Source organism: Porites lutea, chromosome 13 (genome assembly GCF_958299795.1).
Source record: "Porites lutea chromosome 13, jaPorLute2.1, whole genome shotgun sequence".
Lineage (NCBI taxonomy): Eukaryota > Metazoa > Cnidaria > Anthozoa > Scleractinia > Poritidae > Porites > Porites lutea.
Window position 1 is genome coordinate 16,055,019 of NC_133213.1, and position 25,638 is coordinate 16,080,656.

A 25,638-nucleotide genomic window follows, 5' to 3' on the forward strand; every position below is an offset into this window, starting at 1 on the left:
CTGACCTCGCCCCGGGCCCAGTTGCTCGAAGGCCGGTTAGCGCTAACCAGGGGTTAAAAAAGAATCCTGGTTTCTTTCCTTTTTTTCAAAGGCATTTTCGAGCATAATTTTCTCCACCCAATCATCAAATTCTATATAAAAAGAATTTAAAACTGAATTTTCTTTAAGCCTTTACATCCGGAGACAAACCGGCCTTGGGCCCCTTTTCTGGAAAGTCCCGGTAACTGTGCGGGCCAGAAACAAACTCTGAAAATTAAGAGAGCGGGACCTAGTTAACATTTTGTTTTTGTTAAGTGATATTTTAATCATGTTATCTGCAAAACAATCGGAACTTCTATCTTAAAGGTACACAACAACAGCTTTCAGACCTGTTGATTATCGAGAATTGGATCCCTGACCTCTTTAAGGTGGTCCCGAACAAGCTCTGACAACAAAGGTCGACAGAATGATAATTAATTTTACTGCCCACAATAACAGTCCTTACTTGCAAGAACTCCTGACACTCTCAAAGTTTTCATACGTTGGTTGATTCTTGAAAGTGAAAGTCGTTAGTTTCCATTCATCATCTTTGATAGCAAATCCAAACTAACAGCAACATAAAAATAACGTTTAATACTGTATACTTGTAATCACAAGCTACATTGAACATAAAAATTAGATTGTACTTTATTTAAGTCCTCATTTAAGGAACAAATAAAATTTTGCAATGTTTGAAAGAAACGTATTAGTAGCATTCATTGTTCTTTGAGTCTCAGCAGGCCCTATTTCGAGGGAGATCAGTTGTCAACCGTCTACCCGAGCTAAGTTTTCATACTTTTGCTTACAATACGTGACAAACCACTTAAATTAGAAACAAAACGTTCCCTCGGCTAGATGGGTGAGCAGCCTAGCCGCGTCACCCTCCTATCCGGGTCAACCTCTTTAGGAGAAGGAGGAGGAGGAACATAATTGCGTTATGACTCAGTCATGTCAAGTCACAGGCGAGGTAGCGCTTATTACTTAGAAAACATGAAGTAACCATTGAATACTTTGTTTTTACTCGACCAATCGAAAAGCAAGACTTCATTAACCTTGAAATAACAAGAAAACCTTCCAACCGGTTAAACCACTTAAAATAGCACAAGACCATATTTTAATGAGAGTCCTCCGCATTTTATTCATGTAATTTATTATTTACAGTGACAATTTTATCAATACTTTTAATGGCAACTTACTTCTTTCCTGATTTTCTTGATAACTGTTGCAAGAGTATCTTTGCCAGAGTGCTGGCTTTTGTTAACATCTAAGAAGGCATCCATTATCCCTATTATGTCCTTTACCAGAGAAACTGCATCGCTGCATAAACTCGAACCTAAAAAAAAAAACAGAAGAATTTTCATATCTGAAAAAGATGTTTATTCAGTCAGTGACTCAGGTAGTTTGGAGGGAAAAAATGGAGGAGCTGAACCTATGACATACCACTAAGCTACAGGAGACTCGTGGGTGCTAAGGCCACTAAACTAGGTTCATGTGAGACACAACCTGCAGACTGTTATAATGAATTGTTTCTAAATGTTCACATTCTCCATAAAACAAGAAACTGGTTAGTTTTCATCTTAATCATGCGAGACCAGCAAAGAAATGTAGACTCCCGCTGTTGTTGTTGCTAATGTTCTCTACTGACTGGCATACTGACTGTCTGGCTGATTGGCTGGCTAACTGACTAACTGACAAGCTGACTGACAGACTGACTGACTATAAAAAGCGGCCCCAATAAAGTTTTTTAATCCCATCAGCCAATCCAAAATTTGCCTTTATTCTCATAATTCTGGTGTTTTTTGTTTTTTTTATCAAATGATCCCGATCCTAAAAAAATAGCCTTACAAATGGTTTCAGATTCTCTCATCTTACGGGAACTAGTGGAAGATGGTAAGAAAAGGCGGTGCTGTCAAAATAGCCACATGACTTGGCTGAGAAAATGTGCGCAACTTTTTTGGTAAGTGAAATGAACGTAAAAATCCTTTCATTTGCCTCCTTACAACAACATATGCCAAATCCTGGATCGTGATTACAATCCTGAATCTTGTTACCCTTTCCCTCTAAACTCCTGAATACTGGCACCAAAATAAGGCCAATTCTGGGTGCCGTAAAACCTCTTAAAAGTCCTATACGAAGCTGTCTGACAAACTAACTGGCAATATGACTGATTACGTTCTACGTGACTAATTTATACCCACCTTTTTGCTTTTTTCCCTCTTTATACATGCAGAGAGCGATCTCAAAATTTTTGTCAATACCATGTACATCTGGCACCTTTTTAATCCATCTGAAAGAATATGGCATGTAAAGTAATACTGATTTGATTTCTTAAACTTACAACAATACATGTATTTAATGTATAGGAAATCAAGACTTGATAAACCATGAAGGAAGGTTGAGGAAAAGTTAGGTTACCCCACACCAATCCCTTGACATCAGTGACCATTTAAATCTTATTGTTTTAGGGGAGTGTTTTATAAGGCATCCAAATCATCCAGAAAAATGTTAAATGTACATGTAGAAGTTTGGCTATTCTTCAGATTTTCAAAAAAATATTAATAACGTTAGATTAAACTGTCAAATATCTCTTTACGGACACCTGCACAACATGGATAAATAACAATTATTCACCGAAGTGGAGGTGGCTAGTGATGGATATTTACCGAAGCCGCATTAGCGTATTTCGGAAACAGCTTGCTTGATTAGTTGTGAAATTTCTTTGTTTGTTACGGCAGCAAACCGGGAAGGCATTTTACAACTTACGCGAGTTTGGCGTCTCTCGCTCGGAGGAACTGGAGGTGAATCAGTGAATAGTGCAGGATATTCACTGATTGAGTAGCCAATCAGAGCGCGCGAAAAACACTATCCACTATTTTAGTATATACTAATAAATATTATTTTCCTAAAACAGGCACCTATAGAATACCTGCTAATCCCGAGACCCTTTTGTGGCAAAATTATTTGCACAAATACATGTAACATGGCAGCCTGCGTAGCAAGCATTTCAACGAACTCGAGCGGAAAACGCTTGCTACGCAGGCTAGTAACATGGCCTTGAAACAACAACATATGACAGATGCTAAGACAGTAATGTGCAAAGATTGTGAAAAACTGGTGCAAAAACTGCATGCATGACTTATTTTCGCCACTTTCCTCAGCACTTGGTATCTGAGAGCCTGGTAGAGGGTAATGCAATGGAGAGAAACAACAAAAAAGATGGGTTGCCTGTTCGAGGCATTTAGTAGAGCAGAGGAGAAAATTCATGAAGAAGAAAATTGAGGGGTTAACTCGCTCCCTGTCATCTGACCGCCATGCTCTACTACAGGTGTATCTGAACACCAGGAACAGGCTAAACGATGGGTTGAAACTGCAACAGCAATAACCCTTCAGGGTTTGCAAATTTTGTTGATGAGTGGAGTCACTGTGACTTCTGCTTCACAAATTTTGGAGTCATTTTGAAATATTTGTAGTCAAGTATAACAACGAAAAAAGCCATTTTCAGACTGTCCAGCGCGTGGATCTGGCATGTATACACTATCGTGAGGGATACATGAAGTGGCTGTCGCGGTCTGCTGACCTGGAAAGCCCAAATCCATGATGGCAGTCATCGAGTAAACTTTGATCGTAATTTACCCTCCGCCTGTTTTGTCGTGCGGTATAATTATTAATTTTGATGTTTTAATTAAGTTTTATAACGTTTACAATTTACGTAAATTGTATTTGTTGCGAAAAAGGTAAGGGCAAAACTGAGTTTGAACCGAAAATTTCTGGTGTCAAAGTGACTCCCTCTGTAACCTCAGTGGAGTCATCTGAACAATTTTGGGGTAAAATACGCCAAATTTGGCGTATTTGCGAACCCTGACCCTTTAAGTCCCAATAGTGACTAACAGCAATTTTCTCCTAACGATATCCATACATTGTCAAGAGATTAGGTTATGAGAATTAATAAAATGATCACCAAAGAGAAAATGCTTTGATCTTTTGTCAAATTCTCTCAACTAATTCTTTAAGGAAATGTATGGAGATCAGTCTGGAGAATTTGTATGTGGATATTGGGGCTTAAAGGGATAAAGACAAAATAACACTGGTAAATACCGACAGAGACAAAGCCTCCTCCTCAATACATGAACTGGCAGGTTTTCAAAATAGGGATCAGGAACATACATGTACATACTCCCTCCTCCTCCCACCACCACAACCCTAAAAGACCACATTCTTAGTCACTTTTGCCTGTTTTAGGTGGGCACTTCATACCAGTCTCAGGCAGTGTCGTTCACCGGAAGCTGAGTGTCATTTTTTGTTTCAGGTGAAACAGTGTTTGCGATGTTCAACACATTAAGTGTTGCCCCATGTAAGGGAATCCACTTTCCAGAATCCCTGCAATTTTTGCCTGTGGAATCTGGAATCCTTGGCTAAAGAATCCAAAATCACACTAATGATAGGAATCCAGAATCCAGAGTCCACAGCATGGAATCCAAGACTATCTTAGATTCTCTTAAATGTGGCGAGAAATGTGATTAATAAACAGACCTTCTGTAGACTTCAAGGGGAATGCAGCTACTTCCAAGAGGTTTTATGAGATTTTCTAACACAAAACTAAGCATTGAATGGGTCGTCTTGTCAGCCAGATTGGGTGAGAGCACTAAAGACAGACATGCCCAGTTCAGGTTCTGCAAAGAGCAAAAAAAATTACTATGTCAGTAAAAAATTAATAAAAATAAATTAATCCCGTTAAATTAACCTGACTTCAGCTGTTGCTGAAGTTTACTAGCCTAGAGCAATAATGTACGTCTATAGTTTTCCTTGGACATTTACTTTATCGTACCCATTAGTGGTGTAGCGATTAATTGAATTCTCGATTAATTGCAATTATGACCGTTCAGTTTGATTCACGATTCTTTGCTTCCACGTTTCGATTTTGGTTCGATTTTTGTACACCTTTTCCAGGGTGCCCTCAGTGAGTTATTATAATGTGCATTTTTGATTGATGAGCAGACGATAGCAGTTCATGCGCCATTTTGTGTTCTTGTAAAAATGCTGTCCTTCAACCACCCCTTGAGAATTTCCAAATAAGGCAAACCATGTGCGACACGCTCTTTGTCAGGTTCTCAAACATGGGGACGAACCAAGTGACTGTTAATCCTCCTGTCCTCTTACTATTCTCAAATTGAGGGTTTAGGGTTGCATGTTGTTAACATTATGCGTTATGTTATAAGAATTAAGACACATTTACATAATCGAATTGAAATAATCGAAATCGAAAGGCAATAATCGAAATCCAATTGAAAGGCAAGGAATAGGAATCGTTACACCCCTAGTACCCATGTTGTTTGCCTATTGGACAACTTGTTATAGACCATTTCATGGTTTTGTTCATTTTTGATTACATAACACATTTTTTTATGGTCTTAACTCCCTTTCCTACATGTACTATTCAGCTAAGCAGTGGAATGCACTGCCTGACTTTCTTTGAACCAGTTTTTTTGCAGACTTTAAGACTAAAATACACGACGTTACCTTTATATAGATTCCTTTGCTTGTATATACTTATACTTAAAATATTGTAAATAAGTTTTTTCTATTATTTTATTACCATTCATAATCTATTTCATGTATTTTTATGTGTGTGTCAGCTTGAAGAACAAGATAGCTACTCTTAAATTGAAGTGAAAATAAAGTTTATGTTGTTGTATGTACAAAAGTGCAAATTTTTCAGAGCTAACATTTCTACGGCAGGCGGCACAAATTTGCCCCCTACTATACAAGCATCTTTAAAAGTCCATGTCTTTGCAGAGCTATCTTCATTGGTTATCAACAAATCGCTTTCACACTTGGCAAGTTTACTGGTTTTAAGTGTTCTTTCCAGTCGTGTTGACAAATTTTCACTAGCTGGTCCCAATCAAAAGACAAAAAAAAACCATGAAAGGGTCTGGTAAAACATGCTAGCCTGTACATGCTCACCTTTCTCTTAAAGGCTTGCAATACACTTTGTGTTAAGTTGGGTTGATAATGCATGTTGGTCATACCAGAAATTGTGCCAGCAAGGGCAGCAAATAAGTCCACAACAAACACCTGCAAATTCAACAGAAACAACAACAGCTCAAAATACAGACCACACCTGAATTCATAAGCCATTCAACAAAGAGTTGTCATCAGATTATAATAAGCAATATAACTATTAGTTTGCTTGAGCCCCAGCTCAGACAACATGGTTTCTTTCTCACCAGTCACCTTGCCCTAACATTGCAGGTTCTTAGTTCTCTGGTAGTGGTAAACTTCTATCCTTGAGCAGAGTGTGTATGTATACATGGTCAAGGTCATGCCAGCTGTGATCTATTAAGATCTTGCAGACGTGTACATCTCAGTTAAGATGATCATGTCATTAGGTGTTGACATCAAGACACTAACATGTCCCCTCATCCTTCCTTATAAAGAAAGGAGGTAAAAAAAAAAACTACGAAAAATCTAACCCCACCCTTACCCAATGGTGTGACTCATTGTCCAAGGCCAAGTGGACCAAAAAGGTTCTACTGTAATTACTGAGGTCTCACTGTAGCATTCACCCTACCAAGAACTTGTAAGTCTAGTAGAATGCACATACCTTAAATGGCCCTTTAAAGGGTGGTTTGATTTCAAGTGGGTCAAGAAGACTGCCCTTTGCTTTGCTGACAATTTGTTCTGCTTCTTTAACAAATTTCTATTAAAAGAAGATGCAAAAAAATTACACCATTACAATCAAAGTAATATTATAAATTTATTCATGATACATGTACAAGAACATGTTACAGAATTGAGCCCAGGATACAATAGTGCCTGGTATAAGTGCAGCAGCTGGTTACAAGTTACTGACTGCAAATCTTGATTACAAATTATTTTCATAAACTTTAATCCAGGCTCTACATAGACACTCTCTTAACCTGAACCAGCGTGCAAAGAAAGTAGTGTCCGATAGCCCGGGGCTAGTAGATTTTGCTATCGGGCTAGTGAATTCTGTTCTTAACTTGCCCGACGGGCAAGGGATCTTTTTTGAGGAATTCGAATAAGAGAAGAACTGTGAGATCAATTCTGCTCCTCAAAAAGCTTTTGGGGCTAGTTGAAATGACGTCTGGGCTAGTAAATGTTAGCTTCAGCTTGCCCGAATGGCAAGCTGTAAAAATGATTTTCTTTGCACCCTGTGAACAACTGGCTCCTATATCAAAAGCTGGACTGCGTGATCAATACCCTTTTGTTTACACCATTAAAAATCAATGAAAGGTTAATGTTCATATCACTCAAATTGTTTATGTTCGTACGTATGACTCAAAATAATGGGGTCACACAAGTCTATTCACTTCTTGATAACCTAAATAAAACCTGGTTTAGACGAGGAACTTTTCATGAGCCAAACCTAATACAAATTAAGGTTGACCCAAAATATTCAGAAAGGCTGAATTAATTACAGCCGAACTAAATCCAAACAGAGAGAAATGCTCAATTTGGTCAAACTCCTGGCAAATTCATTATAATAATACATAAGGTTTGGTTTTCTTAATCAAAGCCATCATAAAATCGCTCCAAAGATGAAATTCCCAGCTGGGGTAGGTGGGAAGAATGGCCAAGCTGCTTCAAATCAAAAAAGCATTCCTAGTTGATTGAGACCTCGACCTTTTCAGGTACTTATAATAATCTAATGTATTAGGTTTCTGTTCATCAGAAGTTCAGCATCTAAACCAGGTAAGTTCCTTTTGCTACCTCAGCACAAACCTGTCTCACATCCTTGGAAAGGTTATTAGACAAAGAAGACTCGCAAAGTGAGTTTATAGACCACTCCATAGCTGTTTCACTACGGAGAGCAGGGTTCACTTGAGCACCAGTAAGTAACAGTACTAGCACTCTTCTAAGCTTCTCCTCAGAGATAACTTGTGGTGAAGGAAGCTTTTCTGGCTCAGCAGAATTGGCATCATTGATCATCGCAATGATGATTTCTTTCATGGTTAAGAACGAGATACTCCTAAGAGCAATCTGTGGATTATTGACACTGCCTATACTAGCTGAAAAACAAAACATTAACAGTGTGTCAAAAATGTGCTGCCCCATATTTTAGCCTGGAACAGAAAGAAAGCGATTCCTATTGGATTATATAGTCAACTTTAATTTTTAAGTCTCCATTCCTGCCTTACTTTCATTCTTTTTTATTCCTTTTTGTACTACTACTGGTCCACAGGAGACCTTACATTCAAAAGCCTTACTGCTTCTTGAAAGCAACCACTCGACGCATGGCCTTATCTCTATGTTCACTGTAAGTACTACACTACTAAGGGTCTACAAAGAACTATAAGTGACAACAGAGAGCTTGCCATCTACTTAGAAGACCCCAGTAGTTCGATTCTAGTAAACAACTATGGATCAATTTAGGGTTCTGGGAAACTGCCCACCTACCCCTTCCCTAAGCTAACATTATCACTTATTTCTCACTTAGGGCAAAACGATGGCTTAGGGGAGGAGTAGGAGGCCAGTTTCCCAGAAACCTACATTGATCCACAACCATCTCCTGTAAGCGACCACTGAATCTTTTACCTTTGGAGGTGGTGTTCAAAACATCATTTGGTAGTACTGCTGAAGGTGGCATAGTGATTACATTCAGTGCTTGATCAATCTTTCCTGTCTTCACCAGAAACAGTATAAACTTGTATCTGTAGTTGGAAATGTTTGCTAATTTTTGTCCATTTGTTGAGCTACAAATGGAGTTATAATACCCAAAGCTTGATCTGCTTTTCATTTTGCAAGACATCATGTAGGACAAAGCATCTAAAAACCTACCAATGAAATACATTATTAACAGTTTACAAGCAACAGTCAGTTAACAATGAGGTGGAATATAGATGAGCACAACTGTCCCTCACTGTGAGGAGTGGGTAGAGATGACTGTATTCACAGGCTGGTAGGCAATAGGAAAGGCACTAAATAACATACAGTGTACATTAAATAATTGTATTTGATTGCCCCATGGCCACCTCCTTTGCACACCTTTGAGCAATTCCCAGCCCCCCTGAGCCCTGCCGTGATTTACACTGAACAGTCATGTCTTCTCACCAAGTTTGCGCATACAAGGTGCAAAGAAATTCAGTTTTACAGCTTGCCATTCAGGCTAGCTGAAGCTAGCATTTACTAGCCCAAACATCACTTTAACTAGCCCAAAAAGCTTTATGATGAGAAGGTTTGATTACACAGTTCTTCTGTAATTTGAATTCTCAAAAAACTTTACTTGCCCATCGGGCAGGCTAAGAACAAAATTCACAAGCCCGAGAGCAAAATGCACTAGCCCCGGGCTATCGGATAGTAATTTCTTTGCACACTGGAATACTGTGCAAAATCACACATGGAAAAAAATTAATATTCAACACTTAACAGTTATAGAAACAGGAAGGGAACTGCAGCCAAAATGCCTATCACACTATTGTTTCTGGGATCATTACTGGGGATGTCAGGTCAGCTGGTCCAGTCAGCTATTGCCCAATTTTCTCCTTGTGCCTGGTAACAGTCCCAGAAATTTTTGTAAAAATTTACTTGGTCCAATTTCCTTGGTTGATTTTTAAGTTGCAAAATAGGGACTGTGGTACACTGTATTTCCCACTGAGTTTTAATGTCAATGGGTTAACTTTTCCAAAAAATATAGTAAGGGACTACATGTACAAATATATTAGTATGTAACACTTGCAGAAGAGCTGCCCGGGCAAATACATACCGGTAATTTTTATTGGGTATCAAAAGGTAGATAATACCATCCACTTGATAAAAATTAATCTCTTCCCAGTGGATAGCACAACAATTGTGTTCCCTAATACAGGTAGGTGTACTTATCCACTAGATATTAATTTATCCATTGGATGGCGCTATTCAAATGTTTGAACAACCGCGGCCTGACGTATACCTTTTCCTCTTTTCAAAGAATGCTATTCTAGCTTCAACGACTTCCTCATCTTCTGTGATGCACTCGTCTCCTAGTTTACCAGCTAAACATTTCACCATTGCCTCATCATTCCATTTCTTCATTTCAAGAATCCTAAATGCAGACACAAAAATATCAAAGTATGTTAAGGCTGTAATATCTCATTCTTCCAAATTAGATTGTACCGTCTTGATCTTGTACAGTGATGGTGGTGGATTTCAAGCAGTAGTCCCTGATGCAGTCCTCTATGACTGGTGTAGTTATAATTAAACTCTGACTTTGCTCACCATAGAGCCTTCAGTATTTCAGCGGTTAGAGCATTCCAACTAGAACTTGGAGGGTCGTGAGTTCAATTCTCACCTGAAGCTCAGAAGTTTTTCTGAACCTTCTGGTATCAGAATTCTCCTTCTTCTAAAATATGTTATTTTATGGCCAGAAATGTAAATTAGAGAACAAGGGTATCATTATAAAAAAAAAACTAATTCATACTTTCTGTTCAGTATATGGGTGTGTGCTGTACTTTAAGGTCATGATCTGACTTACACTTTCAAGCCTGTAGACTCAGGTGAACAAATTAGAGCCCCATCAATTGAAGTCTTTAACCGTTCCCTAACTTTGTCTTCCACATTCTTGGGTAGATCAGGATGCATCAAGACTTCAATCCATGCCTTTCGCACACTGCAATATCAAGTCATAAAGATCACCATGTAAAAACTTACTTGTGTTGCACTGTTTATCAAAACAAAAGAAATTTTGCATGTTCATGTGCAAGTGCGATAATTATGAAGAAGATGCAGCTGGCTAAAAAACAAACACTAAACCACCACATGTACACACTTTGGGGTCTGAAAGTCTTTATTACAAACATAAACGCGTAAACCTAGTACACCTATTGAAAAATACTTTTTCTAACTTATAATCAAAGTCCTAAAATAGAAACAGATACACGAAACAAATTATGTATACGATAAGAAGAATGTCCGTGGAAGCAGTGGGAGGGCAAAAGAAAATTACTTGAAAAGCTAAAAGAAGCTTGCTAGATAGAAGTGCTTGCCTGCTTGTAAAGACTAAAATGCGCATAGCCCTAGTTGTCCCAGCTCTAAGAATTGCTACGTTCTAGACTTGTTGCATAATGATTGGTTACTAAAAGTCTTGTGACTACTGCTGGGTTGTAGTAATTTTACTAAACTGGTGTACTTTACCTATGACCAAAAAGACCCGCCAGGCCCCCCATGCAAACATCTAGATTTATATTAATACAAGTATCAATATCCACAAAAAAATAACAAAAATCAACAACAACAAATTTACATTAAATATTACACGTGCATGTAAAACTAATTTTCTTTATTGTATTTTTTGATAAATTAAATTCACAGGTTACAAGTGACTCCTTTAGCACCTTACCTTCTAAGAACTGAAGAAATCTCCCCAGAAGGCCAGTAATTTCTACAGAGAAACAGCAGCAATTCACATCAACACAAACTTTAATTCACTTGAAATAATTTTGTACTGTAATGAGAAGAATAATTTGTCAACCTCATTAGTTGGTGAAACCTTTCACTTGGTTGCTCAGGAATGCGGCATCCATCTTTGCACGCATTTTTTTTTCAGGAGGGTGAACACTAAGTGTTTATGTTGCTGCTACTCTCTGAGTTTTATAACAGATGAGGAATGCTAAGTAGAGATGGTGATGAAAGGGCAGGGTGGTGGGGTGTTCAAAACAACAAACTTGGGGAAGGGGGAGACACACCCCAACTCCTCAAGGTTTTTTTACGATTCAATACAACAGTACAACATATTACTGTCACTTCAGCAAAATCTGTAAACCTGTACTTCTACCCACAAGACAGGTAGTAGACTTTTCGTTGAAAGAAATAAAATATCTTTGAAGGTTTGCAAACCTCTCATTATCAGCAGCTAACAGTAACACAGTCAGCGCATCAAGAACCACAGCTGCCTGGCCAGGCTGGTTACTCTTCAGAAAATCATTGGCTTTAGACACTGTACTGGACACATTACTGCTTATACTGAAGTTCCACCTGTCACCAATTGAATCACATCAAAATCTAATTAATTTGCTGGTAGTTAATTTTGAAGGTACTTGATCTCGCGATTTTGGCAAGATAATATTTCACTGGGTTTTATTTTCACAATTTCATAAGGCAAATATGAAAAAGGGCACTAAATTTTGCAATTCAATGGTTCTCAACTTGATTTTAGTTTTCAATCTTCTGAACTTTTTGAAATATCAAGATGAAATGAAACAAGCAAAACAAATATTAATGTTCTTTCATGACAGAAGACACAGTCACCAAATGGAAAGTACTATCAAGGTTGTACTCTAAGGAAAATTGAAGGGTCGCCATGTGCTCTGAAACTTTAAAATCTAGGGTGCCCAGCATTATGATTTGTATGAAAAATCTGAGACTTTCTAGTCGCCTGAGGGCAAAAGTTATGCCCCAGGGGCCACCAGGCTCTGCTAGAGCACAGCCTGGACCAGTAAAACCAGCTAATAACTTGTCAGTATTTGTCAACACATATAGTTTACATGTATCATGTAAAGTGTATGTTGTAGTCATTACTTAAAGGGCAATTGGACAAAAGTGGCTTTTTTTGAGCATTTTTTGTCTCATTGTTTAGTTGTACAATGAGACAATGATGTCACTTTTCTGTTACAATGCTCCAGTTTTAGCTATTTTGCACAAGTTGAACAGATGTACATGTATAATCATTACGAATAGGTTCAGCTTTATTTTCTGGTGTCATGTTGCCTCAAATCTTTATAAGCCGGACACCTCTAAGACAGACAGTCAGGGATGTTCCCGAAGGTGTTTGTCTTAGAGAGAGTTGACTTTTTTTTAGTTTAGTTGCAAGAGTGTGTACAAAAACAGGAATTGAATGTTACCTGCTATAGCGACCAAATAATGGCCAGTCGTCAAAAGCACACCTGCTCTCATGTTCATCATAACATGCCATACAGCCTTCTCCTTCATATCTATCATAACTATCATCACTGTCATAGTGGCAGTCACAATCACATCGACTGAATGATGGCCTGGAGTTGAAGTTGTTTGATGAGTCATTTAGTTCACTCCTCAATGTTTCTAAGAGACCTGTAACTTGTTCAGCTGAAAAATAGACATTAATTCAGGGTCTTCAATAAAGTTTAAGCAGGTGGCAAAAGCATTGGAGTAGGTAGAGAAGCAAAAAACTTTCACCACAGGCAGGACTTGTGAGCACCGAAAGCGAGAGTTGCTAGTGGGGTCTGGGTGCATGCCCCTTGGAAAAATTTTGAAATCTGGACCTCTTTGAGTGCATTTCCAGCATTCTGGAACAAAAATTCAACAGTTTGAACAGAACACAGACATCATTAATTCTTTGCTTTTTGGGAGTACTTTCCAAAGGAAAAGTAGGCGGTGAGTTCACATGAAATAGCCGGCAAATTTCGCGGGCCGCAGGCCCTTATTGAGAACCCTGTTTATTACCTTAGGTTATCCAGTATTTGTACAAGGGTTCATATTCTTCTGAGCTTTAAAAACTCTGTTACTTTCCATGATTTAGTGGTCACTTTTGAAAGTTTTCAAAACTATTCTTTTAGTGGGAATTCAATAAAAATTGGGAGCTGAAATTATGAAACTTAAACTGTATATTAACCAGAAGAATTTAACACCTTACATCTTTGGAGATCAGTTTCTTTATTGTCTTGACCTTTCAGTTTGATCAGGCAGCAAGGTTATCAGGAGAATTCAAATGTTGTTCACTCAAAAGTTATTGTACCTGCTGCTTTTAATGATTCAGTTTGCTCGTCAGCAGGCAAGCACTTCAATAGAGAGTCCTGAACAGCATTCTGTAAAGGAAATAATATTAATAACAGGGCTCTAAAAAAGTCTCGCCCAGAAGTCGGACAGCAAGTAGATTTTCTTCCTGGACAATTAACTTTTAAAGCTTACATATACTTGCCCAATCTTTTAACCAAATCATTAACTACAGCTGTCAAGTGAGAAGGAAGTGACCCCTGGCAAGCTACCACGGTTAAATTGGCCCACCACTCTAAGTTTGAAAATGAGTCATACATAACAAATACATGTATACATGGAAGAGAATTTGTTAGATAAATAATCAGCTACTTTTCCCAAAAATTCAGCCACTTTAAACCATAATCATAGCCCTGGTTTTCCATATTAACAGTCATTTCAGTTCAAACTGAATGTTACTGTGCTTTAATTTATTAGTTTATGCCAGATATAATCATAGGAAAATTAGACATGTACTCCCCTAAAACACTGTAAGCACTCCCTAAAACCAATGATACCACCTTATAATGAATTATCAAAATAAAAATGCTTTTATTTGAAATCACTGGCACTTTACGTGGCACTTTTACACAAAGAAGTACCCAAACAAGTGAAATGCAGCATTTAATCATAAGCATTAATACCATTTTTCTCTTGGCCATCTTTCGCAGTTTTTCCCAGAATGAATTCTTGGCATATCCATTGCAGTGGGGATTGGTTCCCGTCTTCCAAGTGTCACACTTTGAAAACAAAACAAAAACAAAGTAATCACTCAGTGTACATAACATACTTCAAGAAAACAAATATTGCTGTGATGTTGGAACCCTTATTCACAGTATCAGAGGGGCATTAGGTGCATCAGACAGTTTAAATCTTCAGCCATGTTAAAGGATAGTCTGTTTATATAACACCACATTGACTTTAATTCCAGAATGCGTGTCGTTCCAGGGTGTACAGTGTAATTCATGCTGCATTCACATAAGAAAATCAAACCTTAGGCATTCTTGCTTGCATGGTTTCACACAAGATCAGATACCGTAAAATTCCGAAAATAAGCCCCGGGGTTTATATTCTTCAAAGGCAATTTTTGAGCGGCTTATTTTTGGAGGGGCTTATATTTGGAGTGGCTTAACTAAGGAGGGAAATTTGCATTTCAAAATCGATTGAGCTAGCCTTACAGTTGGAAGTAAATTTACTGTTTTTGCTTTGTTTTACTTTGTATTTGAGGCCCATTTAATGGAGAGTTTTTTGCGTTACTGGTTTGGGGGGCTTATACATGGAGGGGGTTATTTTCGGAATTTTACGGTATGCATGCATCACTTGCCAAAGACCACACAATTTTCAGTTTACACAATATCAGAGTGAAAGTTCTAAAAAGAACAAGAATTTCATTTGGAATGAAAAATGGAATGAACTCATTCTCGAATGAGTTGTATGTGAAAAAAAACTAATGCTGTTTCAGTATCATATAAACAAAAACAAAGAAATATGTGGAGATGAACTTGTTCCAGAATGAAAGTCATTCTGGTACCATGTGAATAGCCCTCACTAAACATCGTAAATAACCAACTGGACAAGCCTCTTGCTATTTAGGATTTTACATGTAAGCAAAAGAAAACGTCGCAAGAATTAATAAAAAAAGATCACTGAAGGAAAATACTTTTTTTACAAAAAACAAATTCTCTCTGTTTATGCTTTTGGCACATGTATAGAGATCAGTAGAGAGAATTTGCACAATACCATTCAAAAGTAAGCTGACAGTCTGTTGCAAGTTTCAATTCTTGACACGATTCTTGATTCCGGCATGAATCGGAAAACAAGAACTGACATCAAGTTATCAAGAATAAAGTCAAGGATCAAGTCTCGCCAGACAGAAAACAAAAGATTCACTCATGAATGATTTTGCAATAATTTTACATTGGCATTACACAACACGGCGTGGTTTATTCGTGCGAGCGACTGTATGCTTCACTGTTTGCTGTATGTGGATATTCAGACTTCAGATATAATTCTGTTATGCTCTACACTGTATTATTTGTTGTTAGTTGTTTCAGGAGAGTGTCTAATAACTAATTAAAAGCTGCATGCACTTCTACTATAAAGCAGAGAATAGTAATAGTATGGCCAAGTAGTATCCATTTGAAAGGTCAGTTTTTTATACATGCTTGCATGTGTATTTTAGGATTTCATACACAGAATCAAAGGTAGAACCACCTTTTACAGCCAAAAAATAGACTCAATTTCCACCACTTTCCCAGGTCTGGTCTTTGAGCTGCGGGCTCATTTTCCAGAACAGTGGCTGGTAATTGTGCCTACAAACAGTACCACAGGAAAGTACAGCTTAACATTATACAAGTATGTGTCTAATAAGATATTTAGAAATATCACACCTCTCGCACAGGAGCATCACAAACATAACAATAGCACTGTTCACAGTACTTCTCATTACATGAAACCGTCGATGATGTTACGTTGCTCTGAACAAACTTGTGGATTGAACAGTTTTCTCTTGCATGTGGCAAATTTGTTGCTGGTCTAAAGTAGGTAATAGAGACATCTTTTTTCTCTACATTTTCAACAGTTTTCTCAGCTTTCTTGTCATCATCAAGCTTCCTTCTTTTCAAAGGAGAATAGTCCTCAGGAAGAATAAAAACAACATCATCATCACTGTTATCCCCAACACAGATCAGAGGGGAGCTTTTTTCAGAATCTTCAAGTTTGACATCCAAGGCAGAAGACTGTTCTTTGGTTAACTGTTCCTCAATTTCTCTAAATCTCTTTGTAAGTTCTTGCTGTTCCTTTTCACAAAATGCCAACTATATGAAAGTAAATTATCCAAAGTCAGATGCCAGCAGTTTTACCCTATAGTGAGTTTGCCCCTAGTAAACTACATGTAATAAATTAACAAGACTTACCACAAGATTTGACACACATACATGTAATGTGGCTAAATGTAATTTAGGCAAAGTTAACCTCGAAGCAATGCTGGTCAGCTGTTTCCCCAACTTTAGTAGGGGTGGCCCGATGCCTCTAGCAGGGGCACCTTGCAGCTTGCTTGCAGTTCTTCGCAAAGTGTTGTTGCAATAGCTTGCTGTTTACTTGCCAGTTTGTGCTTTGGTTTTTCCCATCCCTCCCTCCCTCTTGGTGTGGGCTAGGTAGGTATTGGGTCGGTAAGTATTCCACTGAATTGACCATTCAAGACTCATCTTATCTTTATGAAAACACCAAGCTCGAGTCTACTGAGTCACAATGCAGTTATCCGGCATAGTTGATGCAGCTGCACTCTATTCTTATAGTTTTGGACCTGTTAATCACTATCCGTGATAATTTAACATGCCTGCAAAGAAAATTAACAAGCTGGGCCCAGCGTGATACAACATTGCATTGTGACGGTGCCTGGTGGGGGCCGCTCACAGCGTTGCCATGGATACCTCCTCCTCATGCTAGAGCATTGCCCGGCTCCACCAACTTTGTAGGCACCAACGCCCAAGCTCATCTATTGGTGATGAGTTTAATATACAGTTTATTTCTTGTATTTCATGTCCAATGCCACTGTAAATTTACGTTACAAAACCAATATAAACAATTAAATCATTTAATTATTACTGTACATTTGTGTTGTTTTGGGCAAAAACGTCACACGTTAAAACACGTCCATTAATATTGCATGCAATATGGCGGATTTGTATGCATGGAACAAGCATGTAATTCTGCAATGCCCATACATTGTACTGTGTTAAACGGGGTCGGGTGAAAATTTTTAGAAATTACTTACCTGTTCAGTAAACTATTGCTGAAGTTTACAAACCAGAGCAGTCATGCAGGCCTACCAACCCTCCTTTTCCCTAGCGTTTGCTTTATCTTCCTAGATATTGTTTGCTCATTGGACTATTCCTAACTAAGGCACCACTCACACTGTACACTGAGCTGTACCTGCTGCTCAAGCACACTGTGCCAAAGTACAGTACTCACTGGACACTAATGTAATCCTCCTCTTCTATAACCCATGCTTGAATTTTGCATTTTGTCCCGGTGCCCAGGCACTGGTTCCCAGGCATCAAGTGTGTAGAGCCCCTAAAACATGACAGGTCACTCCACTACCCACCCAACCACCCACAGTTAATCAGACAGTACTGTTGTGGACCCTTTATAATCTGCTACTCTCTCATAGGCGGACAGCTCTGCTTACGGACACCTTCACAAAACCTTGTTTTTTTTTTAATCCCATACAAACTCTGTATTTTTACAGTCTTGTAAGCGGCCATGCAGCTGCAGTTACGGACACCATTTTCAAGTCCTGAGGGTGTCCACTTACAAGAGCTTTCAATGTATTTGCAGGCAAAAAATATCAATTTCAGATGTGCAGAACAGACTTTACAACTTGGATAACAGAGACTCTATATACACACTGTTTGCAAGTTAGGTACATACCCTCCTTTTTAGCTGTGCAGCTTTGTACACTATGTCATCACTACTTGGTGTTTCTGTACATGTGGTTATCTGTGGTGGCAGTGATTCTTTTCTCTTTCGTTTTCTGTTTAATATTGGTGATCCTGCTGAGCGCACCTAAAAGCAAAAGTAAAAAAAAAATTAAACTCACCATTACACATCCAAAGCATGTGTAAATGCTGACAGCAAATTGGCGCGCTGTTATGATTGAGTACCAATGAAATGATCTTGGTTTGTGGGTCAATAATTTTCTCGCCGGGGCATCCACCAAGTTTCTTCTACAGTTAAACGATAAAAGAAAGAAATTGATTGCTAGATATTTTAGAAAGTAGATAAAAAAAATTCGTAAGTTAAACTACAATAAAAAAGCGTTTCTACATCAAAATCCTCACGCAAATTGAGTGGGATGCCCTGCTGTTGTTTTCAAAAGGTGTCAAATGTCAGAAGTGCGCGCCATCGTGAAACAAACATGTGCAAGTTTTCCAGTCGCGCGCACTAATAAAATGAAAAGAATATCAACATAATCTGTAGAAAATCACTTCCGTGCTGCGATTAAGGATTTCTGGAAGCTTTAGGACTGTTTTACATCCAAAACTTAAACAGAAGCATGATATGATCTCTGGACTTCACCAGGCTGCAGGTTCGGCATGGCCGACGATCTCGGACGTATCAATCTTTCTACCACTCTAAGAGACCTTCATAAAGGTTAAGACTAGATTTGAACAATACACACTTTCATCTTTGGATAAGTGCTTCGATGAGGCCGCCGCAAAGAAATATCTGCCATTATATTCAGCCTAAAAATGAAAGCTATTTCAGAATTAGTGCGCGCGCGAAGCAATGAATGCTGCAATCGATTCTTATCGCTTTGACTATTTTCGAACACTGTAATCGTTACATGCTACGAAAAGTAAATTGGGCAAAGAAATGGGATGTCGAGGTAAAAATAATTTAATCCAGCTGACATAGAAAGGTGTGTGTAAGTCAGCAGGGCACGTAAATCTTACCGTAACTTGGACGAGCTGGATTTCATCGTCGTCCATCTTGGATGTGCAAAAATTGTTTTGTCATCATTTTTCAGGTTGTCATGTGACTTTTAACATTGGCGCCAGAATTTGCCAGCAATAAGCTTCCTTCTGATTGGTGGTTTATAAACTCCTACCAAGGCCTTCACGGTCAAAAAAGAGAGATGGGACTGGACCTCGTGCACCACCTGCCATTATGTAGCACACGTTTCCAATCGTGTTATTTTTTATTTATTTATTTCTTATAATTTAATGGTAAATACTACGACTATAATAATGATAAATAAATAATATAAAAGCTATAAGAATAATTTGTAAAAGAGTAGATCCCACCATTGAAGATATTTCCTCAACAGGCGTTCCGGATTTGACAAGTGGCGTCTAGAAAGACTAAGGGACTGTGCAATAATTATCATGAGAGGGGGTGTGTGAAAAACTAGAGGGGGGGGCATTGCAAAAATTGTTGCCAAGATAGGGGGGGCTCAAAGTAAAATCACTCATTTGACGGAGGGGGGGGCTTAAGTTTTTTTCGAAATGTGGAGGAAGGCATCTGCTGATAAACGTGAAAATATGTGCGGAAATGCTATGTGCTTGAAGCTTCAGAAGCTAAAGGAAGATCATGTGCGACAAGGGCACTACTTCTTAGAATACCTGAAGTTTGCTTGTGAGCTCACATGTAAATCGTGTGAAAAGGAAGGGTGGACAGCTGGTGTCCCTGCAAATTGGTTACCTGTTCCTGATCTTAGTGATACAGCAGCCTTACCACGCGGGTATATTCCATCCAATGTGACCAGTCTGAGTGATGAAATCGATCGACAACTTCCAAGTGTGCAAGTCAAGAAGTTAGTCGATTCTGGTATGTTAACGTTTTCCGACGCCAACGAAATGCAGGAGGTGTGCGAGAAGTTGATGGTTGATGAAATCACTCGCAAAAGTTTTGTTCAACATCGTGAGTTTCTTGCATTGAAAGCTCAAAAAAGGGAAGCTGAACGCAGTACCCTTCCAGACATTAACTGGAAAGAAGAAAATGAAGTCAAGTCCCTCACAGCAAGACAAATTAAGATCTACCTTAAGCAGAACAATCTTCATGTATCTGGAAGTAAAGCTGCGCTGGTAGCACGTGCTCTTGATTTCTCGCATACTGGAACACGAAACAACGAAAGAAATAGTGCCAATGACAGTGACACAGAACTCCTATCCAGTGATTCCGAATACGACTCTGATTCTCACACAATTGCAAGTACTTCCGAAAACAACTCTGATTTGGATTCAGATGACTCCGAAACGGATGGCTTTGTTGAACATTCATATGAGGTACTATTTGTTCCAGACGACGACATCCAACAAGTAAGCGTAAGCTTACAGTAGCATGACAATATAAAAGGTATTTACTTAAAGGCATCTATGGTAATGGTGGCGGTGAGGGGTGGGTGTGTGTGTGGGTGTCTGGGTGGGTGGTGGGAGGGGGGGTTCGACGTTATTTTCCACATAACAGAGGAGGGGGGGTTAGAACTATTTTTTTTATTTGGAGGGGGGGTACTGTCTAAGTTTTTGCTAGATAACTCTAGTTTTTCAGCTCCCTCCCCCTCCTGACAATTATTGCACAGTCCCTAAAGGCGGGGAATGCGATTTGGGGGGACCTAGGTGATACTTGTTTAATACATATTGACGTTTGACGCTGCTTTCAGTACAAAGACAGCGGAGCCAGGGAACTGGGGGACTTAAGCTTATGCTCCGAGAAACCTTGCAGCACACGTCGAGTTTTGTAAAACGTTTCGTGTACTTAGCCGGTATGTATCACTTTGTATGAATGTTCCAAGTCAAACGGAAATATTGTTGTTATGACTAAAAATTCCCGTTATTTCAGACTTGATCGAGTTTGAAATATTCACGTGGAGAGTACTGAAAATAGCATTTCCAGGTTTCTAGATTTCAACATTTTCTGGGGGAGCAATTTGCCCCAAGAAACCCTTAGAGGCTCACGCCTTTGACGCTCGCAGTATTTCCCGCTGTTAAGAAATATTCGTATCAGTACGAGCACCCCTTCTCAAACCCCAGCTACGCGCCTGTTATAATGACTCGTGCACTTTGTTCCTCAAGCGCTACTTAAAAGGCAGGGAGTCGTCTAACCCCCGGGTCTAACCAATGCACCCAGACATATCAAAATGCTACTGAGCTCAGTATTCGGCTTTATGAGCGAATAAACATTTTTAGCAAAAACCCACGCAACTACCACTTGTGTTGCACAAGATAAACACTGAGATCTACTAACACTCTCCCCCTTTCCCCTGTAGGTGTATATTTAGTTGCGTTCCATCCCCCTGATAGTTCTTATATTTTCTCGGCTTTATTTACGGTTTTGGCACCCTGAGAGCTGAGCCTCCATTTTCTTCTTCTTGATCGAGAAGAAAAGGAGACTCTCTCGATCTCTCTGCATGAATCGTGTCTTGGGTGCGCTAAAATCAAGCAAACAAAAGGGTCTGCTGGTAAGGTGGGGCCGTTTGAGGGTACAAGGATGGGTAGATCCAATTCCTCTTCTTTCTTTTTCACAAACGGTACGTATGGCTCACGAAAACCTCTTTTTTCAGTGATTGTCTCCCTTATCCATACCTGACAAACATACATTTCCCTGCTTCGTAACCAGGCGCATAAAAGAGAACATGGGAAGCCGGTTTCAGGTTAACGCAACTGTTTTAACATGACGTCACCAAAATTCAAACCAAGAAACTATCGCTTCTTCTGATTTTCTACTTTCATGTGGTATTACAGAACCTTAAACCTTTGTACAAACAAATTTTCGGTTCGAAAGGGTTCTTCGTTTAATTTTGCGATACAGGACGCTCGAATTTCCAGGCTTTTGCATGACGGCACTTAGCTGACGGCCAGGAAAGCTCTCATGTGGGCGATTTTGGGAGATTTTGCTATCTAAAAATTCCTTGTCTGAGGAAAACTCAACAACAGATGTTTCCGTTGGTTTCCGGCGGCCATATTTCCACCCCTGAAAGGAACACAAACATGGCGTCTCCATACAAAGCTCGATAAATTTGGATAAAACGTTTTTCCGAATATCTCGAATATGAAATAGTGCAGAGACCTGATTCTTGGCAAGGCTTTTTGTATACTTAAATACTTAAATTCAGAGTTAAATTGCCCGAAAAGTCATGTGCTCGTACATAAGAAGACCTGATTTAGAAAAGCATCTGTCAGGCACAGGAATGTTACAGCCCATTAAATAAACCTATCAGAGAACTGAAAAAGTTTAAATTGAACCCCTTAACAGGCTGTGCCCCGGTTGTTCAAAAGACTGGATAGTCCTATCCACCAGATAAATCACTATCCAGTGGATAAGTTATGAAAACCAACTTCGCTATATCCAGCAGTGGATAGAGATTTATTCGATGGATAGCGCTATCCACCTTTTGAACAACTGGGGCCTGGAAGCAAAAAACGTGGCACCCCATCCAGTGGCATATACCAGGCTAAAAGTTTTTAGTCTTGATATTTTTGACAAACTAGTTGGATTTTACTAAAACAATTATTTTTCTCGTCCTCATGGCCTCTGATTCAATAGCCTATTTGGCCTTCGGCCTCATGGGCTATTGACTCAGAGCCCATTTGGTCTCGTGGAATAATTGTTAAATAGCGTATACAAGGTAGTGAAGGTACCATATACCGTCCAAGGGTAACAGACGGTTACTGCCAAGACTTGCACAAAAGGAAATAGAGATAGTTGGTAACTGGAGAAACCGTACGATTTTGCTTTCTTGAGAATGTATCAGCAAACTTGTTCCTAAATTCTTCCCACACATCTCAGAGCATGTCTAAATGTTATTTGCAAATTAAACGTTTACCAGTGCGTGTGACTGTTTCGACTGTGTCTGGAGCGTTAACACTAAACCTAATTCTAAGTACTATGTAGCCGCTGACCTGTCTATCATCCTCCAGATGCAGTATATGCGGATATTGAATTCCTGGAATTTTTGTCTGATTGTTCCGAACAAGTCCTTTCCTGGAACCCAGTGACACAAGGATTATTATTGCTGGTGATATTAACCAACTTCAATTTGGGTGTGAGTGAGTTGCGCGAGCTGTGATTTTGGGATTCGCTATTGTGATTAAAACTACGTCAACTGTACTTCAAATTGAAATGTCATGGATATCTTGGGAATACGGAGCGATTCTCGACAGTAGTGGACAACAATAGTCAAGGTGTGGAAGTATATAAGCCTTGAGATGTCCGTCTCTGAGTCGTCTCAGAGCTCCGATCTTGGCATAGACCTTCTTTAAAACAGTTGATAGGTGGTCTTTAAAGGACAGCTTATCGTCAATATGAACACCAAGAATCTCCAGGAAGCCATTTATTTCGAAAGAAGAGTCGTTGCCTATGTCGCAGACACTCTAAACCTTCTGTATAGACTATACAAATGGTTTAGACGAGTGCGCGGGCCAGCTGTAACGTAGGCTACAGAGTCGCCAATATGAAGAACAAGTTCCTGAGAGCGCTTACCCAGAATCATTGCTTGGGTTTTCTTGCCATTGACTAAAAATTTCTTTGAGTGTGAAAGGTTTGAACCTAGGAGTCATTGCAAAAGTAGGTTGAGTTTGATCGTCCGGATTAACGTAGTCCTGAATAGGACTGTTGTTGTTGACAGTAATATAACTGACGTTTCGACAACCTGTGCGGCAGTCATCTTCAGAGTCAAAGTGAGTTGTATCACGTCAGATTATATACCGTCAACTGACGTGATACAACTCACTTTTACTCTGAAGACGATTGCCTCACAGGTTGTCGAAATGTCAGTCACTGTCAACAACAACAGTCCTATTCAGGACTACGTTCACCCGGACGATCAAACTCAACCTATTTTTGAAATTTCTTTGAGGCAAACCAGTATGAAAGATTCTTAACAAGATCTCGGTTTAGAGATAGTTACAAAGCTGAAATGTTGGTATTGGATGCACTGGGGGCAGTAGTGTCATCGGCGTAGAGCCTGAGGGAAGAGACTTGAACAGAAAACCAGATCGTTGATGAATACGTTAAACAGGAGTGGCCCCAGGAGGCTGCCTTGAGGAACACCGCAATACACCGGTAACCAATCTGAGAAAACTCCGTTAACCTTCACCTTTTGCTTTCGATCAGTTAAGAAGGAATGCAAGAAATCAATTGCCTCCTTCACCAACTCCATAACCATGTAGCTTTGCAAGAAGCGAATTATGACATATGGTATCAAAAGCTTTGGATAAATCCATCGCAATGAAGCCTGTAACCTTTCTGAAATCTACAGCCAGACGCCAGTCATTGACTATTTTGACCAAAGCAGTGCAGTATGAATGTCCACCAAGAAATCTAAACATATTTGAAGAAAACGGAGGTTGGAAAACGTCATAAAGCTGATCAAAACTGACTCTTTCTAAGATCTTGGGTTTGATAGAGAGAACACTGACAGGTCTGTAGTTAGATAATGATGTGCCATCATCTTTTTTAAAAACGGGTGTCACGTGGCTAAGCTTCCACTCCGCAGGCCACGTAAAAGAACAGGGGCACCCAACGAGAATATAGTTCAAAACCACTTAAACATAGCATTGTTAAACGTATCTTAGTATTTAAACGGTAGATAAAGGCATATTTTTATCCCCTAAAAATATTTTATCTGTTCGGATTTCGTAGCTAAAACTCTAGGAATCCGAAAAATATAGGGATCAAACTTTAACTTTTTGAAAATTTCAGCCAGAGAAAAGGCTCCCGAAAATTCTAGATGACCTTTTTAGTGTAAAAATTCTTGGAAAATGGACAATTATACTATTTTTTAGATGTTCGAAAATCCTAGGAGAGGCAGGCAAGCTTGAAATTTTACAACAATGTTCCGAAAATTCTAGATCTCAAATCGTCTTCCGAACAGACATTTTCTGAAAATTGACGTTGGGTGTCCCTGGAAGTATTTATGCAGAGATTATGTAACTTTGTTGGGTGAACTGCTAAGGCTGGCGCTGATAATTTAAGAATCTTGGGCATTATGTTGTCGATCAGGTCCATAAGATTTATTGCACTTGATATCATCCAGGAGAGTTTCAATATATGAGACATGTACTGGTTGGGGGGAAAAGTCCAGGTTGAAGTCACGTGATGTAATGGAAGAGACACTAGGGTGGGTAAAAAGATCTTCCTGCCTAAAGGGACTGTGTCACGATAGTACGCATGTGTGAGCTGTGACAGTAGCTGATTGTTTTTAAACCAATCGAAAGCGAGTAAGATGCACGCACGGAAATTTACATAACTCAAAATTCATTGTTCGCGAAGCGGGAGACTTCCGGGTGTGTTTGTTCGATTTTACATATCCCCATAATTCATATCTATTCTCTGGTATTCCTCAGATATACGTTGCAGCCGATAAGAATAAGATTAACAACCCTGTCCTGTTTT

At 39.2% G+C, this 25,638-nt stretch overlaps 1 protein-coding gene across 1 annotated transcript in view; it reads right to left on the minus strand.

The window, feature by feature from the left end:
* The window catches only part of LOC140922735 (uncharacterized), a 32,271-nt gene extending 12,952 nt beyond the window's left edge, over positions 1–19,319 (minus strand). Inside the window, exons 1-18 of the mRNA XM_073372754.1 lie at positions 19,200–19,319; positions 18,175–18,309; positions 16,134–16,559; positions 14,388–14,483; positions 13,727–13,796; positions 12,855–13,077; positions 11,851–11,988; positions 11,354–11,395; positions 10,490–10,624; positions 9,929–10,060; positions 8,575–8,813; positions 7,762–8,048; positions 6,620–6,715; positions 5,980–6,090; positions 4,549–4,688; positions 2,217–2,305; positions 1,215–1,351; positions 485–585 (exon numbers count right to left, since the gene is read on the minus strand). Coding sequence (XP_073228855.1) covers positions 485–585; positions 1,215–1,351; positions 2,217–2,305; positions 4,549–4,688; positions 5,980–6,090; positions 6,620–6,715; positions 7,762–8,048; positions 8,575–8,813; positions 9,929–10,060; positions 10,490–10,624; positions 11,354–11,395; positions 11,851–11,988; positions 12,855–13,077; positions 13,727–13,796; positions 14,388–14,483; positions 16,134–16,559; positions 18,175–18,309; positions 19,200–19,235 — 2,633 coding nt within the window. The 5' untranslated portion in view covers positions 19,236–19,319. The remainder of the gene's footprint in view (positions 1–484; positions 586–1,214; positions 1,352–2,216; positions 2,306–4,548; positions 4,689–5,979; positions 6,091–6,619; positions 6,716–7,761; positions 8,049–8,574; positions 8,814–9,928; positions 10,061–10,489; positions 10,625–11,353; positions 11,396–11,850; positions 11,989–12,854; positions 13,078–13,726; positions 13,797–14,387; positions 14,484–16,133; positions 16,560–18,174; positions 18,310–19,199) is intronic.
* Positions 19,320–25,638: the final 6,319 nt, after the last annotated feature.